This window comes from Clinocottus analis, unplaced genomic scaffold, assembly GCF_023055335.1.
Source record: "Clinocottus analis isolate CAN_PGR_092001 unplaced genomic scaffold, fCliAna1.0.p SCAF_5, whole genome shotgun sequence".
NCBI classification, from domain to species: domain Eukaryota; kingdom Metazoa; phylum Chordata; class Actinopteri; order Perciformes; family Cottidae; genus Clinocottus; species Clinocottus analis.
Window position 1 is genome coordinate 17,684,782 of NW_027176207.1, and position 15,922 is coordinate 17,700,703.

Genomic DNA, 15,922 nt, shown 5'->3' on the forward strand with positions numbered 1-15,922 from the left:
AACCGCTGCCGCCTCTTTGGTTCCCACCCAAACAAAAAGCTCGGATGGAGCTTTCCACCCTCCCATAAAGAGCTCTGTCTCCCGGCCAGCTGTTCAACGTCAGTCACCCGGAATAATTACGAGAAAACCGAGCTTCCGTTAACCGGCTCCCGTCTGTTTCTGTAACGTGTATTCTCCCCCTCCAAACGGCGGCTCGGCACTTCACCTCCCCGTTGCGCAAACGTAAACTCTGTTAGCTAACTGCCGCTTACAGAACCAAACGGCAGGAGACGGAGAGATGACAAGCGGTTTGTCGGTCACCGGCGGCTGCGCTTTCAAACGGGTCTGACCGCCCCGGGTCGGATCGGATCGGATCGGATCGGCATGTTGAGGGAGATTTGTTGACTCAAGCGAGCTACCAGGTGAGTGTTTGTACGTGAGCTCCCGGGGTGGCTGGTTGTTGTTTAGGGCTGTGTCGTGTTTGTCCCCGTGAGGAGGACAGTGCTGGAAGAAGTACTCAAAGTACTATCTGGTATTACCATATGGGAGAAGCTCTGTCACCAGTGATAGTCCTGCATTTGACGGAGTGAAAGTAAGTGTTGGCATCAACATGCCAACACTTAAGGTGCCACATATAAACACTCTTTATTGTTGCTTTCACGTTCAGTGTGACTTTATTCCAGGGAAAGCTCAGATGTTGTTTATTCATCTAGTATATGTTAAAATATGGCTGAAACAAAACTGAAGCTTTGGTCATTTTTTATTACAATATTTAATTCGTAATTATCAAGGTGTATTTAGTTTTATTTGAGTATGTGACATGTAGAAAGCACATTGAATGTCCAGTGGTGAAACAAGTACTGTACTACTTTACAAATTTTTATTATATTGTCTGCTACTTTATACCCTCTCCTTCATTAAGGCATGCATTGTACTTTTTACAGATTACAGATTATTATTTTACAAACAAAACATGATCAATTGATATTGATAAAATATAATATTAGCCCACAGTACATAAAGTAGTTAAATGTGCACTAGCTGAAATATTATATATATATATATATATATATATATATATATATATATATATATATATATATATATATATATATATATATATATATAATCTAACTCTTTAAAATGGTTGGACTATCTTGTCCAACAAGTACATTAACTTTGATACTTAAAGTACATTTTGCTGGTAATACTTTTGTACTCTGACATCTTGAATCTGACATATTATTGGCATTATTATTTACAATTTATATACAAGTAAAAAGATATTTGGCCGAAGTTCAGAATGTGGTTATTATGGAGTTTTATAAATACAAACGAACCCCACAAAGGCTTTTTTTAAAATGCCTGCAAGTAATTTGTATGATTTCATTAGTATTGCCTCTCAGTTGTTGTCCATCCTGTCTTTTCATCACACAGCACGCTGAGCAGCCTCGTACATTAACCTCCCTCCTCCCTCTTGTTTGCTCTGCTGCGGTCTCATCCTGGGCTTTTCCTCCTCTCTCCAGTTACCATGAGTGCAATGCGTGTGGACGCCAAAGTGGTGATGCTGGGAAAGGAGAGTGTGGGGAAGACCAGCCTGGTGGAGAGATACGTTCACCACCGCTTCTTGGTCGGCCCCTACCAGAATGTGAGTATCAGCTGCTCTGCTTTTAAAATGTCCATGTCCACGATGAAAGCCGTTATTATATATTTAGCCCCGGGGACGTCGTGGTAATCAGGCTCAAGTCTGTGATCATCTCAAAGCACAGACGCACTCGCAGAGACCGATGCAGTCATGTTCAGATGCTTCATTAGACAAGCATTTCTCCAGGAATCGTGCACATGCTGTTCAGACATGCCTCTCTCGTGTCCCGTGTTAGTAACTTGATGGTTGCATAACGCAATACGGTGGCTTTGGGACGTATTTAGACTCGGGGTGTAACCGCCATAGTTTGGTGTGAGTTTAGAACAACAAACGCACAAGGATATATAGATGTAAACAATTCAGTTAGCTTCACAGTGGCAATATTGAAACCTTCAAAGCCCCCAAACATTTATGTATTGCACTGTATTAAAAACTAACACTCAGCAACGCAACACACACTGTCCTCGTCTTATACACAACTCTGTTTGCTTATGAGCTTTGGTTCTGCTTCATGTGCAGTTGTGTGTGTGTTGTAACGTTTTGGCACAAATACACAAACTGTAACGGCCCTCAGACCCCTTCCTCTTTGGAGTTATCTATTTAATTAATAAAGGATTGAATGTTCTTGTTTTTTGACTGTCAATCTACAAAAACAAGAGGTCATTTAAAAAATCACAAAATCTAAAAATAAAAACTCTCTATTACGTAAACACTCAGTAACCAGGTTAACACACACTTCAACGTTTACCATTTCTTAAACCTTAACCGTTATAATAACGTTAGTATGAATAGAAGTCTGATAAACGTGTTGCAATAAACTGTCTGGTCTTCTTTTACATTTGCATACATTGTTGGCTGATTTACCAGTTCACAGCCAACTGCAAAGAAAATGTAAATGAAAACTCAATTGCAGGATTATGAGTATAGGACAAGGGAGTGTACTGATGCTTATTTTCTCTTCCTGGCAGACTATCGGTGCAGCTTTTGTTGCCAAACCAATCCAGGTGGGAGAGAAAGTGATCACCCTGGGAATATGGGTGAGTCAGAGGCCACCTGATGTGAATTTTAGTGTACTCTGATAACAAAGTCTGACTCGAGGTGGACCGTTAAACCAAAACAGAAACAAGGAACAGAATAAATGCAACAGAGGCAGATTCATGGTCTTTTATTTTATACAAAAAAAACTGTCGCCAACATTGCCCACAAGCTACCCCAGGCAGTTTATTTATTTTTAATCCTTGGCCTTTTTATTTGTTTTTCAAAGTTTTCAATCCGCTATAAATGCTATAAATTCAGCATTAATATTATAATTTATTGTATTTTTTTTAGAGAGAATATGGCTTTGAGACTTAAAGGTTAAACTAAAAACAAACATGATACACTTTTAGACTATTTGAATAACTCATGATGGTATCTTTTTTTATCGTACATGTGTTGATGAAAAGTATAAGTTGTTCATTTATATCTTGTTTTTATTTCTATTTTTAGAAAATTGTTAATTATGACCAAAATAAACTACTTCTTCGAGGTGACTGCACAACCTTTAGAGCATTCATGAGGAGTTAACTTCCAAGGCATTTAAAGCCTGCATGGGGGTTGTAGGAATGTAGACTGTAATCAATTATCATCAGATCTGAGGCAGAGACGTTGTGCAAGTTCAACAGGGAGCTGGAAGATGGATTTTTGTATGAGTTTCTTTTTCCCCTCCGTCTCACCCAGGACACGGCTGGATCGGAGCGCTACGAAGCCATGAGCAGAATCTACTACAGAGGAGCCCGGGCCGCCTTAGTCTGCTACGGTAAATCTACACCGATGCTCATCGTAACCATCAAAGAGAGCATTCAGGTGTCATAGCTGATGGGATGGCTTTTAGTGTTTGTTTTTAGCAACAGCTGTTTGCATTTCTAAATTAGCAAACAGAACTGAATGCACATGCCTGCTTTTAAATGGGGAACAGAGCACTGGGCGTCTGAGACTCATAGCAGGTGCATTTGTTTCACAGTATCTCATTATGTAACACCCTCTTAATGATGTAAGCCTACATTTAAAAGAACTTCAATTTTCAATTTAATTCAGTTTATTTTGTGTAGCCTTAAAATCACAAAGACAAATTTGCCTCGGAGGGCTGTGCAATCTGTACACAGACGAAAAACTCCCCCAAGTAAAGTAAAAACCCCTTGACAGGGAAAAAAGGGAAGAAACCTTCGGGAGAGCAACAGAGGAGAACAAAGCTGCTGCTCTGTCGCCGTCGCTTTATTAGCACCGCCCTTGTTCCCTCGATGAAGGAGACGTGCACAATTTCCAAATGCACAAGTATGGTATTAAATTAAGTATTTTATATCACAGAACAAAACATTCAAATCTTGTGATAACCACAGACCTCATTTCAGGCAGCAAACCAACAACCCATTCTTAAAACCCCACAGATTTTGAGATGAGGGAACCGGGAGTGCACTCATTTCCAGAACTCTGTAGTCCAAAATGCTGAGAGCTTTCACGGGTGGCGATAAGCTGACTTAGTCGGCATTGTGTGATGTTGTTGGTTAAGGGCTTCAATGTTAGGCGCCTTCTCTTATATGTAAATGTATCACTGTTTACCATCCTGTTTGTTTCAATGTTTAACCTTCATTTCAGTGTTTCCTTTATATTCCTTCTTCATACGACTCTTTAATGAGAGAAATCGAAGGCTTGTAGGTCAGTCTGGGATCAAAGGTTTTTGGCTGTACTGTTTTTGTGCGCTTTATGCAAAGTTGTGCTCACATGCATATCTTATTTTTGACTTGTAGACATGACTGACAGCAGCAGCTTCCAGCGGGCTCGGTTCTGGGTGAAGGAGCTGCAGAACTGCGAGGAAGTAAGGGAGCTTTTCCAGTCTGAAGTTAAATGTGACAGAGCTGATGGTTTTCTGTTTTACCCGACGCTGTCAGCTCTAGTTCTCAATACGGGAGCAGGATACGTTTCCTTTGTAATCGATATGGAGACCAAAGTTTAACACGGATTGCAAATTTCTCCACTGCAGAACCAATAAAGGAACATCTCATCTAATCTAACATGTTAAAGGTCATTTAAAGATATATGTTGCTTTGCTAGAAACCTTGGCATGCTAAAATGTTTGACACAAAACCAGGAAATACTAATCAAATAATAAGGGAAAAATCTTATGAATCAGACGTTTGATCCCGTTGAACATATTTTTAAAGGTATTTCGGTTTGACACTCAGGTCTCTATTTATGTGCATGATGTGGAGTTATTGTTTGTACGTGCAGCTCAGCAACCTTCTGTCATGTTTCTCTTACCCGCGTTGTTTACTCCAGCACTGTAAGATCTACCTGTGCGGCACGAAGAGCGACCTGATCGAGGAAGATCGAAGCCAGCGGCAGATCGACTACCACGATGCTCAGGACTTCGCTGACGGTAAACACAGTGTAACCTGTTAAACACCTTTCTGGTCACGATGCTGGCGCTCGTGTCCGTACAGTGTTGTGTGTGTGTGCGTGTGTGTGATGCGTCACGTACATTACTGTCATGGAGCCTTCATTAAGACGGCTGACCAGCAGAACCATGCGCTGATTTTGGCTCCATATTTGTACGTGTGCACTTCTAGTTTGTTTATTTTTATGCAAGAAATCATTTTGGTGATGTTTAGCTTTTGATTTAGTGAAAAAAAAAAAAATATTGTTATTATTTAGAATCCTAGAACATCAGCAAATAAATTTGTAACTTTAAAATGTTTAATGTTTGAGCGAGGAAGCTCATTGTCTCACAATAATTAACATTTTAAATTCAGTTTCATTTGGTTAATCCATCAACGCTTATCTTCCCGGACAAATTATGATCTACTTCTGCAAAGTACTACTTCTTGGCCAAATCCTCGATTGTGGTTTTCCATCATGCGTTCAGACTTTGGCCGGTGCAGCTGTGAAACGGCTAGAAGCTAAAGGATCTGAACTTGGTGAACTCTGCAGTTTAAGGCTTTTCATTCTAGCCGCGTTAACAAAGTTAATCTTTTAACCTCGGGGCAAAAAAAAAAGAAAAACGGTTTTACTATTTACATGGATATTTCTGAGACTATGTTACTGACCAAACGGGGGAATAATTAGATCCCTATAGTGCTTTTAAACCTCCTGAACATGGCTAAAGGATATTAAGAAAGGGTTAACCTCGATTAGCCTCTGTGTGTCTAACCCCACTGTTTTGTTTTGCTTCACAGAGATCGGTGCGCTGCATTTTGAGACCTCCAGTAAAACAGGAAATAACGTGGGTGAGTCACACCTCCAGTCATCCCGCAGAACGTATTTACACACGGGCGGGCGGCTGTGATCACAGCTGTATTTATTCACGGTCTGTCAATTTGAGGAAGTGAGCGTCCCTCAGAACTCTAACGTTGGCAAACACTGGCAACTTTTTCAAGCACGTAAATTTACTTGATTGTTGTAAGAGGACACCCATCCCGACAGAGCAGATAGCAGTGAACTCGCATGTTTGGAACATTTTAACTAGAAAGTCCCTTTTTTCTTCTTATAAAAAGCACAGTGTATTCTTTTAGATAGGTAAGAAGGAGGCCAGGAATGCCAAATTAGTGACACATGACTGTTGAGAATCTTCTGGACCTCACGGTGAGCGGGGGGAAACAGGTTTTTAACCCTTCTTACAACCTCAATACTATTTAGACCACTACTCCTTCTGGACGTTTTCAATTCTCATTCATACAAAGTAAACATCTTGTCCTTCCATGCTTATGCACTTTTAATGATTACGATCTAATATACGAGTAAACCGATGAGAACACGTATCATTGTGATAAGAAGGGACGCGTGTTCCTCGTGGTCAATAATTCAGGCTTTACCTGCAAAATAAGGCATGAAGAAAGACGCAATGGACAGCTTATGTGTGATTGACAAATAGCCATTATTTCAACAGAAAGGCGTCAATGTTGCACATTCACCGTCTACAATGCGATGTGGAAGGAGCCGCTGCTGTTGGCCAATCGAACTCACTCAAATGAGCGTTTTAAAGGAGAAGTAAATACAACAAAATAACAGATTAGGTTCATTCAAATTATATCAAAATGGGTAATATTGGAGTGTTTGCGATTGGGTAGTATTTCCGTGTCTTGAATGATTTGGGGAGGAAAAGGGAAGTGCATAAACATGCAAGACATGAGCCAAATTGAGACGTCGGCAACGAGAATAAAGTGCTTTTCTAACCCTCGGTGGGAACTCTTTAGCCGGTCGCGTTACCAGAATTTGACTTTGCTGAGAGAAGCGCAGCAGAGAGCCACCAGCGGGGCCGAGTCCCTCTACTCACCGGCAAAACATTCTCACGGATAATCGGCTTTTGTACGGAGATGACCGCCGGGAGAGCCCGATACTCATTTTGGGTTCACTTAAGCTCGACAACACTTCACATCTTGTCGTAAACTCCCACGAGTGCGTTTCAAGCTTCCCAGATCAGGAAAGAGACACAAGCGCACGTACTCTTGTTCTCCACTTGAGAACCAGAGCAATGGCTTGTTGAGTTGCTGCACTTCTCCTAGAAGACATGATGGAAGACTGAAAGTGTACCAGGCTTAGCGGAGGAACGGTCTTGATGGAAACTAACAAGCTTTATTCTTTCCTCTGACAGATGAGTTGTTCCAGAAAGTTGCTGAGGATTACAACACTACCGCCTTCCAGTATATGACAGGTGAGCGTATGAATCCTTTGTGTGCAATCTTAATTATGATGAAACATACAGACTTCTTCATGATGAATCATAGGTATCTATAGCGGGACCATAGGAATAAAATAAGAGTAGAACGGATATCGACCTGTATGATGGAAGGAGAAAAAAAGGCGACTATTATTTTTAATGAGGAAAACACATTAGTGTTAGTGCTAGAGACCCAGCGCCGGCTTATTTTTTTGGCTCATTTTTTGGAACTAATGTATTATGAAAGCATGTTGGACATGTCAAACTGTCCAATAGCTAGCTTGACAGTTAATTCCACCATGTTTTAATGCTACGTTGATTACAGGAAAAAAGCCAAACAAAGTTTTCACTCATCTGGCGTCGTGATTAGCGGTAATCTCGCAAAAATGATCAGCCAGTTGGTGTCATGGGATGAGAGTAACTCCACAGTAATGCCATTGATATACATTATTCTGAGATGGCCCAGTCTTCATTGTGAGCACGTTTTGCACTGCTGTATTTCGATGCCAGTACTTATAGCGAACATTTAGGACTTTTATTTTGAAGTGGGTATTTCTACACTGCTGTAAATACACTGTACATACAATACACCTGATCACTGTGTTGGAAACTAGCCGGTCACCAGACAAAGGAAAGACAATCCGCTAACCTGCGCCTCTAAAGCTCTCGGCTATATCTTGGTTATTTAATGCAAACCAAAGTGTGAACGAACGCTTCTCCAAGGGGGAAAGTTTTCCTTCAGCTCCTGAACTGACCCCGAGCTGCTATACGTACAAGCTTCTGAACATAAAGTCTCTTCCTGGTTTTCAGCAGAGGAAACGGGAGTGGACTTGGGCCAGAAGAAAGACTCATATTTCTACTCCTGCTGCCATAACAACTAATGCCGAGCAACAGGAAGGGAAACGGAAAGGGAGGGGGGGGGGTCACCTTCCCTCGGCTGGAGAAAAGACGTGGATACCCTGCATGGATGGATGGATGGATGGATGGATGGATGGATGGATGGATGGATGGATGGTCAGATAAGTCGGCTCTGGAGCTGGAATCCAAACCACAGAAGCAGGAAAAATAAAACAAAAATAACAAGCAGTTCTGTTAAACACTTGTTATATAGGTTTATTTCTTTTGTGCCATAAAGAACTGACGGCTGCAAGACTTTATGGAAGAGGATCTGCTGCTGCTGCAGGTGTTGCTGGGTGGGAGAGAGGTTTAAAAAAAAAAACCAACACTTCCTCCTTCCCCCCCATTTTTGTCCCCTTTTTTTTTTCTTCAGTAGCTTCTTGAGCGCGATCGTGGAAGTAAACGCGTCTCCAAACACTGGCAGAGAGCTCGATTGTTTTAGCAAGAAGTGCGTCAGGAGGGCGAATGCTTTGTTTACAGCAGTTTGTTTTTGTTTCGGGAATTTAACCTCGTTGTGGAAACCTGTCTGTTCGTCGTCTTCGATGAAGCCAATTGGCCAAATTGGCTATAAAAAAGAAAAATCTAAACAATTTGTGCACCCTATCATACTTAAAATGAATTCTTCTTTTGCAAAACTGGTACAACTCACGAATGAATTGATACCAGTGAGCCTTGTGAAGGCCTTGATATCCTGCAGTAGATGGTGTTTGTTCAAAACTTTCAAATACTTCTTTGACATTATGAATGCCGGTGGTCATGTGTGCATTTTTTTTTTTGGCTTATGTGCTGAGTGAGCGACTTCCGATGAATTCATTCTTATAAAACATCCCTCGGGACAGCACGGATCACACGTTTCCGGCACGTCATCTTTTGCAGCATCGGCTACGATTCTGATTTTTAAGGCAACTATAACGCCAACATCTCTACTTCAACTGCATGGCCTGAGAAACACAACTACAAAAGGACAGTTGCTTTGTCACCATTTAAAACTCTAAATGATCTTGATTTTTGTCATTTCAAATGCAAAAGAGCACGTGTGGAAATGTGACCGTCGGTTTTTCTTTCAGTCTCTTGCGGCAGTGAAGGGTTTAAAGAAACACTTCTTCAAACAGATGATCAAATGTCCTTTCCGCTGTGGTGAGGAACTACACATTTCATCAGAACCTTGTGGGTGAACGTGTGCAACGTGGCTCAAACTGTCACCCCAATGTCCTCAGAACAATATTTACAGCTGTATGTAACTGAAACACTCTTAATTTATTGCCTTTTTAAGTCGCGCTGCCACGAAGACGCGGGGAAATAAATTGACACTATCAGTTTCCTCCATGTCGCTGCTTTGATGTGTTGACGTTTGACGTGTTGATATTTTGATGCACAATATTTTATATTGAGGGCTGTTTAAGACAGACCGGTGTAAAGTACAAATATGTTCTGTAACATTAAAAGCTTGTTAAAATGTTTCAAAGCTCTGGAAGATTTGATAGCGATTGAGATACGCATTTTCTTTTTCCTTTGTGTACACTATGTGAGGTTTTTATGCGTTGGTTGAAATATAATGGCAATATGCTGTTAGGAAAAAGCTAAAATGTATTGCAAATCATCACCAACCTTAAAGTTAATGCATAAAGAGCAGAACTGAATTTGTGGAGCAAGAAAACCTTTTTGTTAGTCTTTTTTTTTTCTTATTCTATTTGCAGATTATTTTGCTGGTTTCAAAATGTCTCCTCTCAGTAGTATCATCTCACGTCGTATTTATATCCTCACCTTGAAAGAAATGTAAAATGCATTTACATAAAAGCTTGTGCCTCAAAAAGGGACGTTACAATAAGCCAAATGAAATCACTTGAAATCAGCAAAACTGTCACTGGAATGGGAAAAAAAATATATTTGTTTGACCCATCAGCTGTTTGTTGTACTGCAAAGCTGTATTATAATAATATACAATATGAACTGATCCTCTGTTGTGCATTTAGGGACTTTCTGACATTTAATTATGACCCAAAAGCACAGATGAGCTGCACCACTGGGAAATAAAGAAGCAGTCATATCACCGATCTGCAGGTGTTTAAAAATAATTAAATTCAGATCCCTAAAAAAAAAAGGCCTAACAAAATATCTACGTCTTAAAATTAATTTACAAAAGTTTTGCAATAAATCTTAAATTTTAGCTTAACATTTTTAATTTAGTAATTGTTAAATCTATCCATCAATCTGCCATGCTTATCAGTATTGAATTGATTCATTATATTACAAAAGATATTGGCTGTATACAGCTGGGAAGTATCGACAAATGTGATATAAATGTCAATAAATTGATGTACTTCTAATAATCAAAGGTCTCTTTGTCCCCACGGTGATTCTTTGACCTTGGAAAAAAATTAAATTGCATTGTGGTCCTTAAATGAGTTTAGTGAATACAGAAACTCTGTATAAAGACGTATTTACACCAGACACCTCATTTACGTTTCTGCTGTTACAATAAAAGCCGATTTATTATTTATGAAAATGATCTTTGGAGCGTTTTGTGTTCACTGTGAATGTATTGCTACATGTTTACACTCTTGGGCTTGGTTTATTTTCTTTTAAATCTTCTCTGAGTCGTTTTCTACTTTATCTCTGGTACATTTTCTAACGTTTTATTTCCCACCTACACGTGTTCCTACTTGTTTCAGCTGATCAGACGTCTCTGGCTTCCCCTTCCTTCTCATGGCTGAATAAAAAAAGATATGTCTCTGTCAAGTGAAAAATAAAGTTTATCACGGCATCTCCATTTCCTGTTGCTGTTTGATTATCAGAGGATAGAGAACGCCGGCCTCACGCCAGAGCTGGGTCACAATGACGGCTGTTTCCCACCGTTGGAGGAACAACAGCTCAGAGCGCAGTGGGCGGGACTCTGAGGACTTTCTCACCAGCAGACCTTTCTGACTGGTCACAGTAGGAAAAGCACAGGTGTTCCCAATGACGTTAACGAGGGCTCCGTTAACGAGCGCCCCCAGTAAGTCAAGACGTTGAGCCGACGTGCACGAAGCAACTGAAGCGGCTAAAGTGAAAAAGGCCCATTTTACTCGTTTGCTACCCTACATCATGGACGCATGAGGAGAGGCGGAGACAGCGCTGGCTCCTGGTCTGGTCTTGTGTTTCAGTGACGCCTTAGTTTTACAACAGGGACCGAATAGCATTTCCCCCATAGACGACTATCATTAAAGGGACTGGAAAACACTTTAAAAAGCAAATATATATTGTCAATTACATACATACTCTTTGTATTATTAATATTGAAGCCATGGAGGGATTCTATTTTAAAAACCTTGGAAAAAAAAACAACCTAGCTATTTCTCAAAATAAGTATCTAACGCTAAAGAATAGATAACTTTATTAATCCCCGGTGGGGAAACTAATGTTTATGGGATTTATCTCACGTCCTATGGAGAAAAATAACCAAACAGTTCAGTTAGCAACTTAGCTTCCTGTGAAGCTAATTAGCATTTAGCTTCCCGTGAAGCTAATTGGCGTTTAGCATGCGAATAGTTCTTTCCATTTCTTTGTCTGTGCATAGTTTACGCTCAACATGTATGTAATACTGTGCCGGACAGTAAAACATGAACACGGCTTGAATTAAAAGATTTTTAATCTCGTCCTTTGGATGAAACAATAATGATTGTTTGGTTTGCATTCAGCAATAATTTCTCCAGTGATGCTAATTACCACGTGGCGCTCTGACGGGGGCTTGTTGGGGAGGGTGGGGGGGGGGGGGGTTGTAGTTGAAAAAAACAATTGTTTTACATGTTTAAAGCACTTGAGAGGTTACATCCTGGAATTTTTGAATTGTAATCGAACAAATTTAAAGCCACATATGACTGAAAAACACTTCTTTGTGTCATCAAAATCATGTCAAAGCTCTATGTCGCTTCATGTTGGACCAACACATGTGTTAAGAACGAGGCCGGTACAACGCTTATTTCATAACTTCTTTTTCTTATATATTTATATATATATATATAGCAGTTGTTTTAACAGGTCAATAGTTGAGATCTAACAGGTCATAATTACACTGGAATGAAACACTGCTCGTTGGGCAACTGTAAAAAGGCATTAGTAGTAGGGACACTTGGCTTTCACAGGCGCCAAACCACTCCTTAAAAAGATCTCCAAAAGAAAAGAAAAAACACGCTAAGGCATCGGCAGATAAACACACAGACGATATTAAGCTTGGAGACAGAGCGGAAACACGTGTGGCAAGAACATACACTGGAGTAAGCGCCATGGCGGGAGTCCCCCGTCATCGTTTGTGCCTCACAGAGCAGTTTATAAATAATGACCACAGAGCACAGCGTGACACACCGGAGCGACGTCTCTGCCTTCAGACCGACTTTTGTGATGGATGTGAGCTTCTGGACCGGTCAGCTGCTGAGACGGCTTTGCAATAAACACTTCCTCTGAGGCATGAATAGTATTCTCAAGCAAACGCTGAATCCTCGTCAATTTGAGATTTGTTTTTTTTTTTGGGGAGGGTCGAGAGGGTGGCGGGCATTAAAATGGTTCAAACGTAAAGAAGAAAAAAAACGCCCTCGCTACTTTCCGTTGCCGGTTTTCGGTGTCAAACTAGCAGCACCGCGTGTCGTGTGAACCCGTGCTGAGGCTACTACACCAGGCAGCAATTCATGTGGCACGTTCACACTTTGTCGAGGATACCCTGATGTTGAAGAAGCACCATCAAATGATCGAGAAGAGGGCGGAGTGAAAGGAAGCAACGACACCGGTGTCAACGGTCAGGTATAATCGTGAAACAATAAACGAGAGGTCCACTGACCCTCGAGGAATTCATGTCCAGAAGAAGCTGCGTCTGGTTTTTTTTCATGTTTCAAAGATGGCGGATAAATTCATGTTTTTTTAATTCTTTCTTCTGGTTCTTTAAAAAAAAAAAAAAACGTGGCCACTATTTAATTCAAACGTAACCAAGTGGAGGTCGTTTACGTGGGCCGACGACCGAAGAGTTCAGCCGCCCTCGACAGGAAGCTACAGTACAGTGCAGTCTTTTCTAGCACGAAACACCTACAGGATACACACTGGCTCTGCAGATACAAGAACTGTCTCCAACTACATACGCTTTTTTTTTTCTTCTTTTTTTTTTGCAGGGTCAACTTGCTGAAATACTACCGAGAAACAAATACCAAAACAAACCAGCAGGTGATATCTGTGAGAAAAACAAGTATATCGGAGTGAAATAGGTTCACAAATCTCGAGTTGTACATCGTGTAGCAGTTCCAGAGAATCGTCTTTGTCGGATCTCCCGTATGAAGGTGCGGTCAGCGCTAGTGTGTGCAAAGTCACCGCCGTGAACCGAGCGTGGAGCCGATGATCAGGACAAAACTAAATAAACGATGAACGGAAAGTCTGTGTATAAATATGGTTCTCTACAGTATTTATGCTGTTTATTTGTTTTGATTTATGAACACTTTATTTATGCGTTGATTTAGTTTTGTCCTAAATTGTCCTCCATACAGTGACAGACTGGGCTACTTGTGATTGGTTCATCTTCCCTGCGAGGGCTCGCTGCCTGCGATTGTAATAATAATCCACTGTGCGTCACTCCTCCTCCTCCTCCCCTTCCTCTTCTTCGTCGTCGTCCTCCTCGTCGTCGTCGTCGTCGTCGTCATCGCCCTCGTCCTCCTCTTTGTCATCCTCATCGTCCTCCTCCCCCCCGTCCTCCTCGCCCTCTTCGTCGTCGTCGTCATCGTCGTCCTCTTTGATCTCCACGTACTCCACCACCGCCTCTCCATCGTCTTCGTGAGAAACTGACTTCTGCCTCCCCAGCTCGCCCTCTTCCTCCGACTCTTCCTCCACTTCCTCCAGCAGCTCCTCATCCTCCTCATCCTCCTCGTACGAGGAGATAGGCGAGTAGTGCGGGAGGTCATACACCGGAGGGCTGCTGGGAGCACCTGAGCTGCAGGGGGGAGGCGAGGGAGCCGGCGCCGCGACAGGAATAGTGATGGGTACCGGGATGGAGAAGGCAGGGAGCGACTCGGAGGGACGCGCACCGCCACCGCCACCGCCACCGCCGATCTCCTGGATCTTCCTGACGGTCGGTTTCGGACCGGTGGCGGCGTGAGAAGCAGCCGAGGGGATGACGGCCATGCCCAGCCCCGACGTCAGGGCTCTGGGCTCGGGCGCGTACTCCCGGATCTCCCCCGGCTCCAGGGGGTCGGGCCCGCAGGGGTCGTGTTCGCTGCAGCACAGCTTGCCGTCCAGCTTGGAGATGAAGAGCAGGCCTTCGCGGTGGTGGTTGCAGTAGGAGCTGGGGCACATCTCGCAGAAGGACGCCGCGTCCTTGTTGCACACGTCACACTGGTGCCACGGACATTCCCAGCGACCTGCAATGAATACACAGACAAGAGCGTCAAGGAAAGCACGAAAGACACTTCCGCGCTTGGGACTTGAACCTGTGATGGTTTTATGATGTTTTAATTGGTCTCAAAACCCACTCGCATTAAAATCCCACGATGTGAGCGCGCAGAACAATATCTGCAAGCGGAAAAAAAACAAAACATCCTCACGAGGGAGCATTTCTGCTCCTCGCGCACAAATGCGGTCCCACAAGCTCGGGGCTGTGATGAGCACAAGCTCGACACTTCCTAGGCGCTCACAACCTTTCGCTCGTCACGTTGACTTTTGAGACTTTGAAGACGGGGATGAAATTAAATAAAACAGTGGCCGAAGCCTCTGCTCAACAGTCAAAAGACAAAAAAACAGACCTAAGTGGCTGTTAAAGCGGGGATGGGGGAGTTTGTGGAATGGTAAAGAGGCTGCAGCATGAAATACTGAAATGTTTTCTCAGGTAGTTTTCCAGGAAAAACTCCCTGGAGGTGACTGCATGTTCCAAATACCACAGATTTCACCAAAAGAAAATGTGAGTTATTGTGTTAAGTGAAGAGCCGCTGACCTGCAGGCCTCTTGGTGAGGTTGAGGCAGTCGGCGTGGTAGACTTTGGGACAGCCGGGTCTCTTACAGGAGACCATCTGTCCTCCGTCTCCGCAGCTGAAACACTCGTCCTCTCGCTCTTTGGTCACCACCACCTTCTTCTTCCTCTTGCCTCTCTTCATCTTACGGCCTTTGTCGTCAGATGGAGGGTTGTTCTGGTTTGGAGAGGAGAGAAGTTTTTAATGCAGTTTTTAATGCAGGAATTTTACTTGTAGTGTAGTATTTTAACAGTGTGATATTAGTACATTTACTTTATAAAGGATCTAAATACTTCCTCCATTCCACCTCTGATCCTCAGGTGTTAAATAACAAATGGGTATTTAAAGTTGCGTCACTGCCCTCACCTTTGGTCTGACGCCCAGGAAGCCGCTGCAGTTCGGTGCCCCACATTTACAGACCGTCTTCCCGTTCCCCAAACACTCCAGGTTGTAGTTGAAAGTGAGCTCTGTGCCTGAGCAGAAACACACACACACACACACACACACACACACACACACACACAACACCTCAGCATTCCTCATGTCTCAGCATGGAATTTTGTTCAATACTCCGATTACAGCCGGTGATATATTGTACTTACCCGCGGCGACGTCGACGAGAGAGAACAGTCCCACCCGGGTGTCTCCGCTCACCGTCCACTTCTGCGTCTCGCAGTTGGGCTGACAGCAGTGGTTCATGAAGCGAGCCTCGTTCCCCTTCGGCCCGGCGTCGATGATTCGATCCTATAGAGA

At 42.6% G+C, this 15,922-nt stretch overlaps 2 protein-coding genes across 7 annotated transcripts in view; one reads left to right on the forward strand and one right to left on the reverse strand.

Annotated features, from left to right (window-relative positions):
* On the forward strand, positions 1-10,548 carry rab24 (RAB24, member RAS oncogene family). Of its 2 annotated transcripts, none has more exons than XM_068601140.1 (9): positions 1-401; positions 1,506-1,627; positions 2,593-2,661; positions 3,344-3,422; positions 4,411-4,478; positions 4,940-5,039; positions 5,836-5,886; positions 7,251-7,310; positions 8,130-10,548. In XM_068601140.1, exons 2-9 carry the CDS (start codon positions 1,511-1,513, stop codon positions 8,195-8,197), a joined length of 612 nt encoding a protein of 203 aa, XP_068457241.1. In that variant the 5' UTR covers positions 1-401; positions 1,506-1,510; the 3' UTR covers positions 8,198-10,548. The 2 variants fall into 2 exon arrangements, with proteins under 2 accessions (XP_068457241.1, XP_068457240.1); XM_068601139.1 differs by having other exon boundaries at positions 2-401; positions 8,127-10,548.
* Positions 10,322-15,922, reverse strand: part of nsd1b (nuclear receptor binding SET domain protein 1b) — a 24,784-nt gene continuing 19,183 nt past the window's right edge. For all 5 annotated transcript variants that reach the window (XM_068601135.1, XM_068601136.1, XM_068601137.1 and 2 more), the window contains 4 exons: positions 15,772-15,913; positions 15,536-15,642; positions 15,154-15,346; positions 10,322-14,584 (listed from right to left, as the gene is read on the reverse strand). In XM_068601135.1, coding sequence (XP_068457236.1) covers positions 13,800-14,584; positions 15,154-15,346; positions 15,536-15,642; positions 15,772-15,913 — 1,227 coding nt within the window. In that variant the 3' untranslated portion in view covers positions 10,322-13,799. The remainder of the gene's footprint in view (positions 14,585-15,153; positions 15,347-15,535; positions 15,643-15,771; positions 15,914-15,922) is intronic.

Excerpts from the sequence above, each read along its gene's own strand:
- rab24 (XM_068601139.1), top strand. The coding sequence starts at position 1,511 with ATGAGTGCAATGCGTGTGGACGCCAAAGTGGTGATGCTGGGAAAGGAG. Across the intron at positions 1,628-2,592 it reads TGGTCGGCCCCTACCAGAAT|ACTATCGGTGCAGCTTTTGT; the intron begins GTGAGTATCAGC and ends TCTTCCTGGCAG. Across the intron at positions 4,479-4,939 it reads AGCTGCAGAACTGCGAGGAA|CACTGTAAGATCTACCTGTG; the intron begins GTAAGGGAGCTT and ends TGTTTACTCCAG.